General features: G+C 39.8%; 1 protein-coding gene across 15 annotated transcripts in view; it reads left to right on the top strand.

The window, feature by feature from the left end:
• NCOR1 (nuclear receptor corepressor 1) overlaps positions 1–20097 on the top strand; it is a 183432-nt gene that overhangs the window by 14942 nt on the left and 148393 nt on the right. For all 15 annotated transcript variants that reach the window (XM_063656590.1, XM_063656592.1, XM_063656586.1 and 12 more), the window contains exons 2-3: positions 6703–6880; positions 16887–17020. In XM_063656590.1, the coding sequence (XP_063512660.1) occupies positions 6773–6880; positions 16887–17020 (242 nt within the window). In that variant the 5' untranslated portion in view covers positions 6703–6772. The remainder of the gene's footprint in view (positions 1–6702; positions 6881–16886; positions 17021–20097) is intronic.

Below are 20097 nucleotides of genomic sequence, written 5' to 3'. Positions count from 1 at the left end.
GATCCACTTGCCTTGGCCTCCCAAAATGCTGGGATTACAGGCGTGAGCCACTGTGCCTGGCCAGAATTACTTATTGAATATGTGTACCCATAGATTTATCAAATAATTATATCCTTATTAAAATTTTTCTTTCAATATCATACTTTATAAGAGGTAGGATAGGTAAACTAAAAAGCTTTTTCTTTAGCTTCCATTTGTTTCTCTGTCTTTAAGTAAGATGTCATGATGTCAAAAGAGGCTGCAAATAAAATACCTTGTTAATGGCATTCCCCCAGATTAGATCTTAACCAAAAGGCTGAGAAGCAGTAGCTTCCCTAAAGGGAAGAATGCTTTAGTTTATTTTACAGGAGAAAATTTATTCCAGTATAGCACCACTCTGGTCTTGTACAAATTGCAGAATTCACTTAGATAATTTTTAGTCTTTCCTCTCCTGGATGCTGGACTCTGTAATGAGTTTAGGAGGTCGGCTTTCTTTAAATTATCCCCAGGTTGGAGGATTTTAGGTGTTGGGATGCCCAGGGTGGTGGTCCTTCTTAGCTTTGTCTTGCCTAACATACTTTTAGAATTGGTCTAGAGCTGGACAGCTTTGTGGGAACTGGTGTGACCTAATTTTCCTCAGTTTAATAACTAATATTTTAGCATTTGAATGTCATAGAGGCATTGCCCTATCCCATACTTTTGTATCAGGAGGTTTTATTGTTTTATCACGTAAAAATTACATATTTTGTGGGATCCTTTTTCTGCTTTGGTGAAATGTAGGCTTCACCTCTATTGTGATACTTGGTGGATTCATTCTTGCTCATCTGAAGTGGCATCTGCAGTCCTGCCACAGTGAAGTGTATTTTTAGCTTTTTTTTTTTTTTTGAGATGGAGTCTCGCTCTGTTGTCAAGCTGGAGTGCAGTGGCGTGATGCCAGCTTACTACAACCTCCGCTTCCTGGATTCAAGCGATTCCTCTGCCTCAGCCTCTCGAGTAGCTGGGACTACAGGTGTGCACCACCATGTCCGGCTAATTTTTTTTTTTTTTTTGTATTTTAGTAGAGATGGAGTTTCACCACTTTGGCCAGGATGGTCTTGATCTCCTGACCTTGTGATCCGCCGGCCTTGGCCTCCCAAAGTGCTAGGATTACAGGCGTGAGCCACTGTGCCTGGCCATTTTTAGCTTTTTTTCCAAGATAGCTTAGGCCACCTTGAACACCTTTGCATAACACATTTTGATTATGCAAAGGTTGTGGGCCAAAAGCCAGGAGTTCCTGCTGAGAGGAAAAATTGCTTTTTTTGGCAGGATAGTATTTGAAATTTTGTTGTTGCAAGATTTTCCTGTTGAGTAAATATGTGTGTGTTTATTTAATATGAGAAGATTTAAAAAGGAACTTAAATAGATCAATTTCATTTTGCAATATTGTATTACTTGTTTGCAATATATAAGAGGCTAGTTCTGGGTTTATCTGTATAATTCAGTTAGAAGTGCTGTTGTCTTTTATGACAGTGACATATAATTATTACTATATTAGTCCCATCTTAAAACATTATATGTTGATATTTAAGAGATGAGGAAGTTGCTTATAAAATCTCGATCAGATTTGTTAAACAATTCATAGAATTTTTTCAGTTCATGAGTCAACCATGTAACTACCCTGAGTTAATGAGTTTTGGTGCTAAGAACTGAAATTATAATTTGATACTGCCACTTAAGGTGCTCCCTTCCCCTTCAGTCTGAACTTTAAACTAGATTCTTTTATTTCAGTGGGTTTCAAATGTAAAGTATTCTGCCGAGGTATCTTAGTGAGCCAGGACTAGAGTGAAGGGTGGAGGGAAGGATGGGAAAGGGCAGGGGGAGACTGAAAAGATGAATCCTAGGTCTCCCATTCTCACTAGATAAGAATGTTTCTCCATTGTATCTTTTGTACATTTAGCTTTCATTTAAGACTTTTGAGGAAAACATTCTGGTTAAAAAACAAGATCTGAGCACTGTTGCCGTGTATCTCATGGATAAGTTTTGAGGAAGGAGGTTGTCGTGGTCTCCAGGCTGCAGTTCATGTGAGGACAGGAAGGGCTTGCTTTGACCTGTAAATTTGTATGCTAGTAGGGCCTAATTTCCTGATTTTGCTAGTGTGTGTGTGTGTTTTTTTTTTTTCCTTCCGTATTGGGCGGATAGTACTTTTAAATAAAACTGACTTTTTAATTTTTTTGAGATAATAAAGTTAAACTTCACTAAAGTCATAGGACAACAAGGAAGGATTACTGAGATGAGGGAAAAAATGGACAAGTCACTTAACTTGTGACTTTGAGTGACATTGAGTGTAATTGTTGAACTCAGGACTCACCATAGCTGAAAGTTAAACAATGTGCATTAAAAAATTGTACCTCATGGGTTTCTAATCATTTAGGCCACTGTTAGAAAAAAATTGGATGACCCTGGGTTAAAATCTTTTTTTTTGCCTCCTCATTCCATTTATAGCTTTATTTATTTGTGATATCTGAGTTGGGAGGAGAGTGCAGAGATAGATCACTTAAAGCATGTTTTAGGACAGCAGATCAGAATTAGTTGGAAAACTTACAAAATGCATGAATGTTCATATAGTGAAATACTCTTTTCTTTTTTTGACAGAGTTTCACTCTTGTTGCCCAGGCTGGAGTGCAATGGCACGATCTCGGCTCACCGCAACCCCTGCCTCTTGGGTTCAAGTGATTCTCCTGCCTCAGCCTCTCGAGTAACTGTGATTACAGGCATGCACCACCATGCCTGGCTAATTTTTGTATTTTCAGTAGAGACGGGGTTTCACCATGTTGGTCAGGCTGGTCTCGAACTCTCAACCTCAGGTGATCCACCCGCCTCAGCCTCCCAAAGTGCTGGGATTACAGGCGTGAGCCACTGCGCCCAGCCCATATAGTGAAATACTCTTTAGCAATAGAAAGAACCATAAATTCATGAGAATAATTGCCAAGATGTATTATTTATTTATTTATTTTTTGAGACAGAGTCTCACTCTGTCACCCAGGCTGGAGGGCAGTGGCGCGATCTCGGCTCACTGCAAGCTCTGCCTCCTGGGTTCACGCCATTCTCCCGCCTCAGCCTCCTGAGTAGCTGGGACTACAGGCGCGTGCCACCATGCCTGGCTAATTTTTTGTACTTTTAGTAGAGATGGGGTTTCACCGTGTTAGCCAGGATGATCTCGATCTCCTGACCTCGTGATCCGCCCGCCTTGGCCTCCCACAGTGCTGGGATTACAGGTGTGAGCCACCGTGCCTGGCCAACCAAGATGTATTAAGTAATAAAAGCAAGATACAGAACAGTGTGTTTCTAGTATGCCACCATTTACATAGGGGAAAAAGTGTGAGTGTATGTATGTGTAGGATATTTCTAAAGGACGCTCTAAAAACTAGTAACTTTGGTTGCCTTCTGGGAGTGTACCGGTAGCAGCTGAAGGAGAAGGGCGAGGAGATTTTTCACTTTATATTCTGTGGTACTTTTTCTTAAGCCCTGCATATAATACTTATTTCCAAAAAGATCAGCCCTCCCCACAATGCCACATGTTGGCTTTTCCGTTTCCACCTGGAGCAGTTGCAGGTGTATAGATGAGGAGAAAGCTCCTCAGGTGGTTTTAATGTGTGCTCTCACTGAACATCTCAGCTCCTCCTAGTTCACTGCTTGCTGAGAAAGCTGCAAAGCATTGCAGAAAACATTAGTTTTTCCCATTTTGCCACAGACAATTTTGTGATATTAGAGGAATTATTGACTTTCTCTGATCTTCAGATTTCTCACCTGTCAAATCAGTGTTAGTTGGGTAATCTCAACCTTCCAATCCTTAAGATTTGCTGACCTCCATGCCTCAGGAAGGGAGCAGGGAAAAAACAGGCTGAGGGACAGCTGGTCAGTCTTCTGACTCTTCTCCTGGTCAGCTTTCACAATAGCAGGAAACGTGACATCAGGAGGAAGGATGGTATATTTATTTAAAATATTTATATATTACATGGTGTACCACATACAGTTTTTAAAGTTCTTTTTTTTTTTTTTTTTTTGGAGACGGAGTCTGGACCCCTCACCCAGGCTGGAGTGCAGAGTGGCGCCATCTTGGCTCACTGCAACCTCTGCCTCCCAGCTTCGAGTGATTCTCCTGCCTCAGCCTCCCGAGTAGCTGGGTTTACAGGCACGCGCCACCATGCGCGGCTAATTTTTTGTATCTTTAGTAGAGACCAGGTTTCACCATGTTGGCCAGGCTGTCCTTGAACTCCTGACCTCGTGATCTGCCTGCGGTGGCCTCCTAAAGTGCGTGAGCCACCACGCCCGGCCTTAAAGTTCTTTCTATACGTTTTTTTCTTTTATTTTTTGAGTCAGAGTTTCATTGTATCACCCAGGCTGGAGTGCAGTGGCACAATCACGGCTCACTGCAGTCTTGACCTCCTGGGCTCAAGTGATCCTCCTGCTTCAGCCTCCCAGGTAGCTGGGACCATGGGTGTGTACCGCCATGCCTGACTAATTATTTTTTTCTTTTTCTTTTTTTTTTTTTTTTTTCGAGGCAGAGTCTTGCTTTGTCGCCCAGGCTGGAGTGCAGTGGCCCGATCTCGGCTCACTGCAAGCTCCACCTCTTGGGTTCACGCCATTCTCCTGCCTCAGTCTCCCCAGTAGCTGGGCCTACAGGCACTTGCCACCACGCCCGGCTCCTTTTTTGTATTTTTAGTAGAGACAGGGTTTCACCGCGTTAGCCAGGATGGTCTTGATCTCCTGACCTCATGATCCGCCCGCCTCGGCCTCCCAAAGTGCTGGGATTACAGGCGTGAGCCACCACGCCCAGCCACCTAATTATTATTATTATTATTTTTATTTTCTTGTAGAGATAGGTCTGGCTTCATTGCCCAGACTGGTCTTGAACGCCTGGCCTTAGGAGATCCTCCGATCTTGACTTCCCAAAGTGCTGGGATTACAGGTGTGAGCCACTGTGGCCAGCCTATAAGTTTTGTTTTAAAGTTAGATTGAATGACAATTTCCTAGAAAATTTTATTTTCTAAACCTAACTGGATAAAGAATATATTGATAAAAACTGGGAAATTGATCAAGTTGTCACAGTGAATTATTTTTTGAATTTGCCCTCTTCCCAAATCTCTTGAAATGATGGAAACAAAATTAAAACTTTACTAATAAAATACTCAATGTGTGGAGATTTTATATATATAAAATTATATGTTATATTTTTATATATACAGTTATATAATTTTCATCATATATAAATTCTATTTTTTTGAAACCACCCAATTAGGTAATAATAGAACTCCTGTCTTAAAGTAAGAGTGTATGCACACGCATGCACATGTGTATATGTGTATATAAAATTTTTGTCATTGGAGTTTTATATATAATTAAGATAGAAATTATATATTATGGCACACATTTTTATACATATGTAATATTCTCTATCATATGTATGTAAAATACTCCCATATTAATTATGTATAACAGAAATATTTGTGCTATCCTGAAATGTAAACATAGATAATCATGTTTTAGGATGCGAATACTCAGGAGTATAACAGTACCTGTTCTCCCATAAGTCAGTCTGTGAATTCAGTATTTATGTGTTCTCATCCAGAATTTCTCTGGGACCTGACAAACTGACTCTGATGCTTGTGTGTAAGAGGAAATGTGCTAGAATAGCTGGGAAGGCGGTGAAAGTAGCAGTAACAACAAAGCACAGTGAGGTGAAACTTGCCCTGCTGGATATGAAACCTCATAATACTAGAGTAATTTGAAAAGTGTGGCATTGGCACAAGAAAAGACAGACAAATCAAATTAGTCTAGAATTGTGGATAAGTAGGAATATACTTTATAATGAAGGTGGCTTTGTTTTTCTTTCTTTCTTTCTTTTTTTTTTTTTTTTTTGAGATGGAGTCTCGCTCTGTTGCCCCGGCTGGCGTGCAATGGTGTGATCTCGGCTCACTGCAACCTCCGCCTTCCAGGCTCAAGCAATTCTCCTGCCTCAGCCTCCCAAGTAGCTGGGATTACAGGCGCATGTCACCGTGCCCGGCTAATTTTTGTATTTTTAGTAGAAAAGAAGTTTCACCATGTTGGCCAGGCTGGTCTCGAACTCCTGACCTCAAGTGATCCACCCACCTCAGCCTCCCGGAGTGCTGGGATTACAGGAGTAGCCGCCGCTCCTGGCCTTCTTTTTCTTTATTTGCTATTTCAGGTCCATAGAAGCATGCAAAGAGTAATATAGCAAATGTCCATCTACCTACCATCTGTGATTACAAAACTTAGTATTTTATCATCCTCGCTTCAGAATTATTTAATAAAGACAATACTTCGTCTGCATAAATGCTTACCTTAAAACTACTCTTGAATTCTTTTCGCAATTATCAATTCCCAAATTTAAAACCATGTATTTTTGTCTTTATATTTCTCAGACATTTATAGAAAGATATTTACTGAGCAGTTACTATGTGCCAGATCTTATGCTGTTTTTATATACTGTTTTTACTTTATATAGCTAATTATATTATTTGTCACATATTAACCTATTTTAAGTATAAAAAGAAATGACACATTAATGTTTTCAAACCTTGGTAACTTTTATTAAGTAAATACATGAGAGGAAGCTTTTACTGGTAATTGTGGTTTTATTTATGTAGCTATAGTTATAATTTATTAGAAGTACACTTGGTGTTTTAGTTCTTATTAATTCTATTTTTTTCCCATCCTGTTTAGGTGGTTTCCTAGAAACATGATTGTTTACTGGCGTTGATCTCACAGTCTGGTGAGGACTTCTTTACTGATAATGTCAAGTTCAGGTTATCCTCCCAACCAAGGAGCATTCAGCACAGAACAAAGTCGTTATCCTCCTCACTCTGTCCAGTATACATTTCCCAGCACCCGCCACCAGCAGGTAAGGAACAAATACTATGCAAATTGCGCATGTTTTTTGTGTTTTTCTTTACTTTTCCTATTTAATACACATGTTGGTCAGAAACCACCGAATTTACCTTTTTTTTTTTTTAAGTGGCAAGAGCTATTTACAAAGATGAGGAACCAAAGGTTGGGAATTAATTATTTCTGTCTTCTTACTGTGGCTTTATGCTGATTTCAGGAATTGAACTTGTCTTTGCTTTTTATGATAGGAGTTGATGATAAATAGAAAACTTATCAATTCTCTAGAATTTCTGGGGTAAGACCTATATTTATACTCCCAAGTTGTGGTTGAGTTTTAAGCTGGCCAGATAACTTGGCGTGTCTTGAGTGATGGCCAGGATAAAGACCTCTCTCTTTTTGAGAAATTGATGGTAGGAAGATTTGTATAGTAGGTAGGAAGGAAGGAAGGGATGGTAGATAGGAAGGAAGACTTTATCATAGGAAGAGTTTGTAAGAGATTGATTTACCTTGTGAAAGATAAAGTATGAGGTGAAATAATCATCTCAGAGTAGACCAAGGATATGGGTGTAAGAAGTTTAAAGAAAAATAGGAAAGGATGGGATAAAACGGTCATCTCAGAGACTAAGAAAGCAGATTTGTCATGAAAATGTACTACGGGGTCCTACTGAGGACTCCTGTGAAGTGCAGTCATGACTGCAGAGTTAGAATGGACATTCCCACGTTGTTCCTGTGTAGGGAGGCATTTAGTCTTTCACCATTACATGTAATGTTAGTTGCACGTTTTTGTTGATGCCTTTTTTGGTTAAAGAGGTTGCTTTCTGTTCCTAGTTTGAGAATTTCTGTCATGATTGGGTGTTGAATTTTGCTTGTGTTGTCCCCTACCCCAGTGTTATTCATCCGATTACCAATTTTCTGGGTTATTGTTGCTGCTGGTTTTTTAAAAAAATCAGGCCGGGTGCAGTGGCTCACGCCTGTAATCCCAGCACTTTGGGAGGCTGAGGCGGGTGGATCACTTGAGGTCAGGAGTTTGAGACCAGCCTGGCCAACATGGTGAAACCCCATCTCTACTAAAAATACGAAAAAATTAGTCAGGCATCGTGGCAGGCACCTGTAATCCCAGCTACTTGGGAGGCTGAGGCTGGAGAATTGCTTGAACCTGGGAGGCAGAGGTTGCAGTGAGCCAAAATCGCGCCGTTGCACTCCAGCCTGGGCAACAAGAGTGAAACCCCATCTTAAAAAAAACAAAATTAACTTTGCAGTTTAGTTTATATATATACACATATATCTATATTAGAATGCACTCATTATATGTGTACATTGTAACAAATTTTGACAAAGTCATAAACTCATAGAACCATCACGAAAATGAAGATGAACAACATTTCTAACACTCTAGGACGTTCCTTGGCACCCCATCCTCCTTGGCACCCACCCGTGTCAGTCCTCCTCCCCCACTTCCTATTAACCCCAGCTCCTAGGAAACCACTGATCTGCTTTCTTTCATAATACGTTGTATACGTTCTGAGCTTCATGGGAACTCTTTTGTTTATGGCCTCTTTTGCTTCCCATAATACTTCTGTGATCTATCCATGTCTGACATGTCTTAGTTCATTCCTTTTTATTGTTGAGTATGGGTATACCACAATTTGTTTATCCAATCACCTATTCCAGTTTTTGATTATTATAAGTAAAATTACTTAGAAAATATATATCTATATATTTGTTGTATCTAGATTATTAAAAGAAGTATTGACTCATTTTCTTAACAGTATCCTTTGGAGAGCGTACATTTTTTATTTTTATCAAGTCCGATGTACTATTTTTTTGAGATGGAGTTTTGCTCTGTCACCCAGGCTGGAGTGCTATGGTGCCATCTCAGCTCACTGCAACCTCTGCCTCCTGGGTTCAAGCAATTCTCCTGCCTCAGCCTCCTGAGTAGCTGGAATTACAGGCGTGTGCCGCCACACCCAGGTAATTTTTGTATTTTTAGTAGAGATGGAGTTTCACCATGTTGGCCAGGCTGGTCTTGAACTCCTGACCTCAGGTGATCCACCCTCCTCGGCCTTCCAAAGTGCTGGGATTACAGGCATGAGCCACCGCACCACGCCCCAATATATTATTTTCATTGTTTTTGTGCTTTTTGTGTCATACCTGAGAAGTTTTTGCCAAATTCAAGGTCAATAAGATTTTCGCTTATGTTTTCTTCGCTAAGTTTTATAATTATAGGTTTTTCATTTAGGTAAATTACCTATTTTGAATTAAAATTTTATATGTGGTGTGGTAAGCGTTGAGTTTCAGTCTTTCTGCATTAAGAATGATGTTAGCTTGGAGAGTGCTCTTTACTTGTGTGTTTTCTTAAGGGGTTTGTGTAGGATTGGTACTTTTTTTTGAGATAGAGTCTTGCTCTGTCATCCAGGCTGGAGTGCAGTGGTGCGATCTCGGCTCACTGCAACCTCCATCTCCCGGGTTCAAGCGATTCTACTGCCTCAGCCTCCTGAGTAATTGGGATTACAAGTGCGTGCCACCACACCTGGCTAATTTTTGTATTTTTAGTAGAGATGGGGTTTCACCATGTTGGCCAGGCTGGTCTCAAACTTCTGACCTCAAGTGATCCATCCGCCTCAGCCTCCCAAAGTGTTGGGATTATAGGCATGAGCCACTGCACCTGGCCTTTTCCTTCCTTCCTTCCTTCCTTCCTTCCTTCCTTCCTCCCTCCCTCCCTCCCTCCCTCCCTCCCTCCCTCCCTTCCTTCCTTCGCCTTTTCTTTCCTTCCTTCCTTCCTCCCTCCCCCCCTCCCTTCCTTCCTTTCTTCCCTCTTTCTCTCTCTCCTCCTCTCCCCCTCTCCCCCTCTCCCCTCTCTCCCCTCTCTCCCCTCTTTCTTTCTTTGAGTCTCGCTCTGTCGCCCAGGCTGGAGTGGTCAATTGGGTGATTTCTGCTCACTGCAACCTCCTCCTCCTGGTTCAAGCAATTCTCCTGCTTCAGCCTCCCAAGTACCTGGGATTACAAGCGCCCGCCACCATGCCTGGCTAATTTTTTGTATTTTTAGTAGCAACAGAGTTTCACCATGTTGGCCAGGCTGGTCTCGAACTCCTGACCTTATGTGATCTTCCTGCCTCAGCCTCCCAAAGTGCTGGGATTACAGGTGTGAGCCACCACGTGTGGCCAGGATTGATACTTTTTCATCCTTAGATATTTGATAGAATTTATCAGTGAAACTATTGGGCCCAGAATTTTTTTTGTGGGAAGAATTTAAATATGAACTCAATTTCTTTAGTAGTTATAATTCAGATACTCAATTTTTTCTTGAGTCAGTTTGGGTATATTTTGTTGTTTAAGGTATCAGATTTATTGACATAATTTGTCACAATATTTCCTCATCATTTCAGTGCCTTTGAGATATGTTGCGATGTTGATAATGTGTTTTTTTATTATTTTTTAATCAATCCGCCTAGAGGTTTGTAAGTTTAATAGATTCTTGAAGAACTAGCTTTGGTTTCAATCATTTTCACTATTTTTCTATTTCAGTGATTTCTGCTCTTTATTTTTTCGTTCTCTAATTGCCTGTGTATATATTATTTCTGACATCATTCTCTTTGTATATTCAGATTTTCTTCTGGTATTATTGTGTTTTTGCCTGAAGAACTTCATTTCTCTCAGTTTAGGTCTTTTGGCAATTAATTCTCTCAGCTTTTATTTGCCTGAAAAAGTTTTTATTTCTGAAGACTATTTTCACTAGATACAGAATTCTAAGTTGACAGTTTCAGTATTTTAAGAGATGTCATATCATTATATTCTGGCTTGTATGGTTTCTGACTAGAAGCCTGTGGTCGTTCTTCATTTTTGTTCATTAATATATAAAACACATTTTCCTCCCTCTGGCTACTTGTTTTTTTTTTTTTGAGGCAGTCTTGCTCTTCATTCAAGCTGGAGAGCAGTGGCGCAATCTTGGCTCACTGCAACCACCGCCTCCCGGGTTCAAGCAATTCTCGTGCCTCAGCCGCCTGAGTAGCTGGGGCTGCAGGCACGCACTACCGTGCCGAGCTAATTTTTTTTTCTTTTTGAGACGGAGTTTCGCTCTTGTTGCCCAGGCTGGAGTGCAATGATGTGATCTTGGCTCACCACAACCTCCGCCTCCCGGGTTCAAGTGATTCTTCTGCCTCAGCCTCCCGAGTAGCTGGGATTACAGGCATGCACCACCATGCCCGGCTAATTTTGTATTTTTAGTAGAGACAGGGTTTCTCCATGTTGGTCAGGCTGGTCTTGAACTCCTGACCTCAGGTGATCCATCTGCCTCAGCCTCCTAAAGTGCTGGGATTACAGGCGTGAGCCACTGTGCCCGGCCCCAGCTAATTTTTTGTATTTTTAGTAGGGACAAGTTTTCGCTATGTTGGCCAGGCTGGTCTCGAACTCCTGGCCTCAAGTGATCTGCCTGCTTCGGCCTCCCAAAGTGTGGGGATTTCATGTATGAGCCACTGTGCCTGGTCTCCTCTGGTTACTTTTTAAGAGTTTTCTCTTTATCATTGGTTTTCAGCAATTTGGGTATGGGCTTTTTTTTTTTTTTTAAACGAAGATGGTGCCTTGCTATATTGCCTAGGCTGGTTTTCATAGGTGCAATCCCACTATTGATCGGCACAGGAGTTGTGACCTGCTCCTTTTTTTTTGGTCTTTTTTTTTTGTAACCTGGGTGGGTTCATCCCTCCTTAGGCAACCTGGTAGTCCTCCTGCTTCTGGGAGGTCATCATATAAATGCTGAACTTAGTGTAGACATCTGATTGGCATAGCCCAGAACTATTGGACTCAAGGGATCCTCTTGCCTCAGCCTCCCAAGTAGATGGGAATACAGGTGTGAGTCATGACGCCTGGCTGTTGTGCTTTTTGAATGAATACATTATTGTCCCTGGCATTTACCAAGCTTCCTGATTCTGTGGATTTACAATTTTCATAAAATTTGAGCAGTTTGGGACCATTGTTTTTTCAAATATTTTTTCCTGTCTCCTTTCCCCCTAGTTTCTATCTGGGACTCCAATTACTCATGTTGCATGTTATTCCACAGTTCACTGGACCTCTGTTCACTTTTTTTTCCCTGTTTTTTTTTTTTTTTTTAAATCCATTAGCTTCATTTTGCTATGGTATCCTAGTCAGTGATCCTTTCTGCTGTACTTTTCAACCTCTTGTTAATTTTATCCAGTGACATTTTTATTGCAGATGGATTTCATTTTTGATTAGAATATGAACATAGTGAGTTTCATTCTTTTTTACTGCTGGCCTTTGTTATATTCCTGTAAAGAGAGATGAAGTCCTTCTGGTAGGAAATTAAGTTACTTTTGAGGCTTGTTTTTAAACTGTTAGGGCAGGTCTAGAGTGGTCTTTATTCTAGGTCTAATTTATCCCCCACTTCTAAGCTTGTCTCCTAGGGTTTCTGTTGAATGTCCTGTGTATTCAGTGGGATTTCCTCACTCTTGCTGGGAGAAATTTGAATGAGTTCTTGCCCTGAGTGAGCTCAGGGAATTGTTTGCTTTATAGTTGCTTCTAATTGTTCTATCATCAGAAATTATTTTTAGCCCAGCCTGTGATATTTCTCCTTATTCATTTACAGACTAGAATTCAGGCAGAGGCTTAAGGGATCCCAAATTCAGAGTTCAGGAAATCTTTCTCTTTGAAACTAACTTCTGGAAGTTCAGTTCCTATGGCTTATCCAAACCTTGTATGGTTGCTTCTTCAACGACTGTGATTGTGGGACATGATTTAGGTTCCCTTCCCATGGCTGCAGTTTGGAAATTGCCTTTAGGCAGAGGGCCTAGAGTATGGTAGGTAGGGCTTACCTCATTTGCTTCATTTCTCTCAGTGATCAATCCCTGTGCTGCCTATTATTCAGTTTCTGAAAACAGTTTCTACATTTCTTTGAATTTTTTAGCTGTTGACTGTGGGAAGGTAATTCTGAGCCGTGTTACCTGCTTATACCTGGAAGCTGCAGTACGCTGTTGTTACTTTTATTTCACTCCTTACTCTTAATTTTTCTTGCTGGGTACATCCTTTAGAAATTCTTTCAGAGAGTGTTGGCTGGGTGCAGTAGCTCATGCCTGTAATCCCAGCACTTTGGGAGGCTGAGGCGGGCAGATCATGATGTCAGGAGATCGAGATCATCTTGGCTAACACGGTGAAACCCCGTCTCTACTAAAAATACAAAAAAAAAAAAAAAATAGCTGGGTGTGATGGTGGGCGCCTGTAGTCCCAGCTGCTTGGGAGGCTGAGGCAGGAGAATGGTGTGAACCCGGGAGGCGGAGCTTGCAGTGAGCCTAGATCGCACCACTGCACTCCAGCCTGGGCAACAGAGCAAGACTCCTTCTCAAAAAAAAAAAAAGAAATTCTTTCAGAGAGTGTCTGTGGTTGGTATATTATTTGAGTTCTTAAATTCTCAAAAGTTAGTAGCCTTAAAACTTGAGTGATGGTTTATTTTTTATTTCATTTTATTTTTAGAGACAAGATTTCACTCTATCACCCAGGCTGAAATGCAGTGACACAGTCATAGCTCACTGTAACCTTGAGCTCCTGGGCTCAAGTGATCCTCTCACCTCAGCCTCATGAGTAGCTGGGACTACAGGTTTGTACCACCATGCCCAGCTAATTTTTAAATTTTTTATAGAGATGGGCTCTCACTGTGTTGCACAGGCTGATCTCAAACCCCTGGCCTTAAGCTGTCCTCCTGCCTTGCCCTCCCAAAGTGCTGGGATTACAGGCATGAAGCAGCATGCCCAGCCAAATGATGACTTAGTTATTCAATTTGTAGCTTCAACATTATTTTCCTCTGAACTTGGAATATGCAATTATTTGCTGTTTGCTTCTATTCAGTGTTGCTAATGAGAAGCCTGCTTTTATTATGATCCTTCTAACTTTGTAGGAAACTTTTTTATTTCATGGAACTTATAATAAAGTTTCACTTTATTCTTGTTTTTTTAATATTTTCATGTGTCCAGTATGGATTAATTAAAAAAATACATCCAGTTTTTTCCTTAAGCCCTTTTAAATCTGAAGACTATGTTTTTTCTAATTTCGGAGAAATGCTGTTCTGTTATTTTTCAGGATCCTGTCTCTTACCTGTGGTTATGGGATGTTGGAACTTTTTGCTCTGGCTCCCATTTTTAACTTTTTTCCTGTGGTTTCTATGTCTTTGTACTTTACTGGGTACTGAAAGAATTCCTCAGTTCTCTCTTAGCTTTCATTTACCTTTCACTTCTGTGTGTTCAACTATTGTTTACCTTCAGTGATTCAGTTTTTAGTTTCTTTGATTCTTTTATTAAATTTTTTTTTATTTTTGAGACAGAGTCTCACTCTGTTGCCCAGGCTTAAGTACAGTGGCACGATCTTGGCTCATTGCAACCTCCACCTCCTGGGTGCAAGCAATTCTCGTACCTCAGCCTCCTGAGTAGCTGGGACCACAGACATGTGCCACCACGCCTGGCTAGTTTTTATAATTTTAGTACACACAGGGTTTCACCAAGTTGGCCAGGTTGGTGTCAAGCTCCTGGCCTCAAGCAACCCTCCCACCTTGGCCTCCCAATGTGCTAAGATTACAGGTGTGAGCTACCATGCCCGGCCTGCTATTTGATTCTTTTTTTTTTTTTTTTTTTTTTTTTTTTTTTTTAGAAACCCTTGTGATGAGGACTGACTATTTTTTTTTTGTTTTTTTGAGACAGAGTCTTGCTCTGTCACCTAGGCTGGAGTGCAGTGGCTTGGTCTCGGCTCACTGCAAACTCCGCCTCCCAGGTTCAAGCGATTCTCCTGCCTCAGCCTCCGGAGTAGCTGGGATTACATGTGCCTGCCACCATGCCTGGCTAGTTTTTGTATTTTTAGTAGAGATGGGGTTTCACCATGTTGGCCAGGCTGGTCTGGAACTCCTGACCTCAAGGGATCTGCCTGCCTTGGCCTCCCAAAGTGCTGGGATTACAGGTGTGAGCCATAGCCCCTGGCCTATTTGATTCTTTTTGAGGATATTATTAATATTTTCTAGGTCCTTTTTACTTTTATCTACTGTTTTACCTATTTCCTTGGATGTAAATTCCTTTTTGTTTTGGTGGCTTTGAAAAAAAATTTTTTTTTTTGAGATGGAGTCTTGCACTTTTGCCTGGACTAGAGTGCAATGGTACGATCTCAGCTCACTACAACCTCCACCTTCCGGGTTCACGTGATTCTCCTGCCTCAGCCTCCTGAGTAGCTGGGATTACAGGAGCACGCCACCAGGCCCAGCTAATTTTTTGTATTTTTAGTGGAGATGGGGTTTCACTATGTTGGCCAGGCTGTTCTCAAACTCCTGACCTTGTGATCTGCCTGCCTTGGCCTCCCAAAGTGCTGGGATTACAGGCATGAGCCGCTGTGCCAGGCTGAAAAAGTTTTTTAGATGATTTTGTTTTTTATGTTTTCAACTTTATATCTGAGATTTCTTCTTAGACTATGAGTTATTTTTTACTCATAACTTATAGAGAAGGGCTCTTAATGGCTTGTCTACCCTCTGTTTTATCCTGGACAGCACAATTTTATCTGTTTATGATTTTTAAAACTTTTTGTTGACACAGAATTCATATAACAAAATTTACCATTTTAAAGTATATAATACAGCAGCTTTTAATATATTCATTATATTGTGCAACTATCACTGCTACCTGATTTCAGGACATCTCCATCACCTGCAACAAAACCCCGTAACTAATAGCAGTTTCAGTTCTCCTCTTCTTCCCATCTTTTGAAAACCACCAATTCATTTTCTGTTTCTATGGATTTGTTGCCTTTTCTTTTTTCTTTTCTTTTTTTTTTTTTAAAGACGGTGTCTTGCTCTGTCACCCAGGCTGGAGTGCAGTGGCGCAATCAGAGCTCACTGCAGCCTCTAACTGTTGGGCTCAAGCAGTCCTCCCACGTTAGCCTACAGAGTAGCTGAGACGTGCCACAATGCCCGGCTAATTTTTAAATGTATTTTTTGTAGAGATGAAGTCTCACTGTGTTGCCCAGACTAGTCTTGAATCTCTGGGGTCAAGCAGTCTGCCCACCTTGGCCTCCCCAAAGTGTTGGGATTACAGACGTGAGCCATAGCACCCAGCCTGGATTTGCTTATTATAGACATTTTATATAAATGGAATAATAATATGTGGCCTTTTGTGCCTGGCCTTTTTTTTTTTTTAAAAAAAACTTAGTATAATGTTTTCTATGTTCATCTGTGTTCTAGCATCTCTCGTTTTTTAAGGCTGAATGATATTCAGTTGTATGGTTATACTACATTTTGTTTATTTGTTCATTAGTTGATGGACATTTTGGTTGTTTTTATTTTTTGGCTATTGTGAATAATGCACCCATGAAAAATTGTGTGCTAGGTTTTGTGTGTGGTTTTATATACTTGTAATTCTTTGGGGTATATACCTAGGACTGGAGTTCCTAGCTTATTTAGTAATTCTGTGTTTTTCTGTTTATGATTGAGTTAGCACAATAGATTTGTTTGGAAAAGAAGTTTTTGCCAAAAAAACAACAACCAACAAAGGAAAGGTACAAAAACAAACATAAAAACACTCACCTAGTTTTGATGGGAAAAACTACTGCTCTTAACTAGCAGGTTGATTCTCTGGACTTCAGTTTCTTCATTGTAAGTGTGGATGGATTTGATTAGACTTCCATGACCCTTCTTCCAGCTTACTCATTATGAATTTAGTATTGGAATGCTTTTTAGGATTTCATATTGAACACATGAGTTTGAGATTTTACTGATGTGAGTAATACAGATTGGGAGTTATTGTAATTTGTTATTAGAGGAATGAGTCAATATAGATTAAACTTGAAATTTCATTTTGGATTATTTTTAATGATATGTTGTTAAAATGTTGATTATTTTAAGGGGAAGAATTAGATCAATGAAGGATTGAAATAGTCATTGCTCTTTCTTTCCATACTTAGTGGCCCATAACTACCTTTATACTTGCTTTGATTTCATGATGTTGTTCAGTTTTTGGTTAATAACTGATTTATGATTATTTTAATACTAGGAGTTCGCAGTCCCTGATTATCGTTCTTCTCATCTTGAAGTGAGTCAGGCATCACAGCTTTTGCAGCAACAGCAGCAGCAACAGCTTCGAAGGCGACCTTCCTTGCTTTCAGAATTTCACCCAGGTTCTGACAGGTAATGAGGTTTCTTTTATGTTTCTATCTAGGATTATAATTGTGAAGTATACAAGTTTGTCATTATTTTATTTTTTTACTTTTTATTAACCAAGCCATGACTGGTCATTTATAGTTTGCATTTTGAGTTCTTTTTTTGTTGGTTGGTTGCAATAGTTAACAAGCTCTTAAAACTTGTTTCCATAGTTTGGCATTAATTGTATTTAGTAGAAAGGCAGTAAACCAGCTGGTCACCTGTGTGTCCTTGGTTATGTTCTATAGACTTGGGCTGCACATTAGAACCACCTGGGATGCCCAAGCCTCATCACAAAACACTTAAATCAATCTCTGGAGTTGGGCCCAGGCTTTAGTTTATCGCCAAAGTTTTCCCAGCAATTCTGATTTGCAGCTAGGGTTGCCAGTCACTGATGTCAACTCTTCAAGCTTTAGTTTTCCCTCCTATAAAAATGGAGATAATAGTGGCGTTGTCCTCAACTGATAGTAAATATTCTGTCAGATAATGTAGGTCCTGTACATGCGTGGTGAGTTCTCTTTTTCCTCAGTGTCCTTACCATCTCTGCTTTCTTTTACTTCATTCTCATTCTGAAAGTTTTGTTTGTTTTTTGTTGTTTTTTGGAGACAGGATCTTTCTAGCTCTGTTGCCCAGGCTGGAGTGCAGTGGCATGATCATGGCTCATTGCAGCCTCAACCTCCTGGGCTCAAGTGATTCTCCCACCTTAGTCTCCCAGTCCTGGCTAACTTTGTATTTTTTGTAGAGAGAGGATTTCACCATGTTGCCCAGGCTAGTCTTGAACTCCTGAGCTCAAGTGATCCACCCACCCCTACCTCCCAAAATAGTTAATTCTTTTTTTTTTTTTTTTTTTTTTGAGAAAGAGTCTCACTCTTCTTGTCACCCAGGCTGGAGTGCAGTGGCATGATCTCAGCTCACTGCAAACTCCGTCTCCAGGGTTCAAGTGATTCTCATGCCTCAGCCTCCTAAATAGCTGGGATTACAGGCATACACACCACACCCAGCTAACTTTTGTGTTTTTAGTAAAGATGGGGTTTTGCCGTGTTGACCAGGCTGGTCTTGAATTCTGGGCCTCAAGTGATCTACCCGCTTTGGCCTCCCAAAGTGTTGGGATCATAGGCATGAGCCACTGCACCTGGCCAGAATTTTTTTTTTTTAATTGTGTGTATTTAAGACATACAACATGATGTTATGGGATATGTATAGATAATAAAAAGGTCACTATGGTGAAGCAAATTAACGTATCCATCATCTCAGAAAGTTATTTATTTTTGCTTTTGTGGCTGGACCAACTAAAATCTACTCATTTATCATGAATCCCAGATACAGCACAATATTGTTATCTGTAGTCCTCATGTTGTACATAAGAAATCTAGACTTTTTCATTCTATATATCTGCTACTTTACATCCTCTGACTTTCATCTCCCCATTTTCTTTCCACCTTCTGCCCCTGGTAACCACTGTTACCACTGTTTTGTTCTCTTTGTATAGTTCCTTTTTTTTTTTTTTTTTTTTTAGATTCCACATATAAGTGAAATCATGCAATATTTTACTTTCTGTGTCAGGTTTATTTCACATAGCATAATGTCCTCCAGGCTTATCCATGTTGTGGATTGCAAGATCTCATTTTTTTTTAGGGTTGAATAATATTCCATAGTGTATATATACCACAGTTTCTTTATGATTCATTCATTGACAAACACTTAGATTGCTTTTATATCTTGGCTATTGTGAATAATTAGCTGCAGTAACATGGGAGTGCATTTATCTTTACAAGATAGTGATTTCATTTCCTTTGGGTATATATCCAGAAGAAGGATTGCTGGGTCATATGGTAGTTCTATTTTTAATTGCTTTAGGAACTTTCATACTGTTTTCCATAATGGTTGTACTAATTTACGTTACCACCAGCAGTGTACAAGAGTTCTCTTTTCTTCACGCCCTCGTTAATATTTGTTATCTTTTGACTTTTTTTGGTAATAGCCATCCTAAATGGGTGTGAGAGTATCTCATAGTGCTTTTAATATACAGTTCCCTGATGACTAATGATACTGAACATCTTTTCATATACCTGTTGGTGATTTTTACGTTTTCTTTTGAGAAATGTCTATTCAGATCTTCTGCCCATTTTAAAATCAGGTTATTTGTTTTTCTGCTATTGAGTTTTATGAGTTCTTTATAAATTCTGGATATTAATTTCTTAGCAGATACATAGTTTACAAATATGTTTTCTGTGTCTACAGGCTGCTGACTCATTTTGTTTTCAGAAGCTTTTTAGTTTGATGTAGTACCATTTATATATTTGTGCTTTTGTGGCCTGACCTTTTGATATGCAAAAAATCATTGCCAAGGTCAGTGTCCTGGAGCTTTTCTCCCTAAGTTCTGTTGCAGGACTTTTATAGTTTCTCATCTTATATTTAAGTCTTTTATCCATTTTGAGTTGATTTTTGTGTATGGTGTAAAACAAGGGTCTAATTTCATTCTTTTGCATCTGGATATCTAGTTTTCCCAGCATTATTGAAGAGACTACCCTTTCCCAACTGTGTTGCTGTGGTTCCCTTGTCAAAAGTTAGGCGGCCATATGTTTAGATTTATTTCTGGGCTTTCTATTCTTTTCTACTGATCAGTGTGTCTGTTTTTATGCCAATACCATATTGGTTTGATTACTGTAACTTGGTAATACAATTTTAAATCGGGAAGTGTGATGCCTCTTTGTTTTTCTTTTTCAGAATTGATTTTGCTATTGGAGGTCTTTTATACTTCCATGTGAATTTTAGGGTTGTTTTTTCTATTTCTGTGAAAAACGCCATTGGGATTTTAGTAAGAATTGTGTTGAATCTGTACTGTATATTTCTTTGGGTTGTGTGGACATTTTTGCAACATTCTTCTGATCCATGAGCACAGGATATCTCTTCATTTATTTGTGTCTTCAGTTTCTTTAATCAGTGTTTTATAGTTTTCAATATACAGATCTTTCACCTCCTTGGTTAAATTTATTTAACCAAGTAAATTTATTTAAATGTTTTTTAAAACTGTCATAAATTGTTTCCTTGATTTCTTTTTCAGT

Source organism: Pongo pygmaeus, chromosome 19 (genome assembly GCF_028885625.2).
Source record: "Pongo pygmaeus isolate AG05252 chromosome 19, NHGRI_mPonPyg2-v2.0_pri, whole genome shotgun sequence".
Taxonomy (NCBI): domain Eukaryota; kingdom Metazoa; phylum Chordata; class Mammalia; order Primates; family Hominidae; genus Pongo; species Pongo pygmaeus.
The sequence above is the reverse complement of the archived record's forward strand: the minus strand, read 5'-3'. Positions and strand labels throughout refer to the sequence as shown.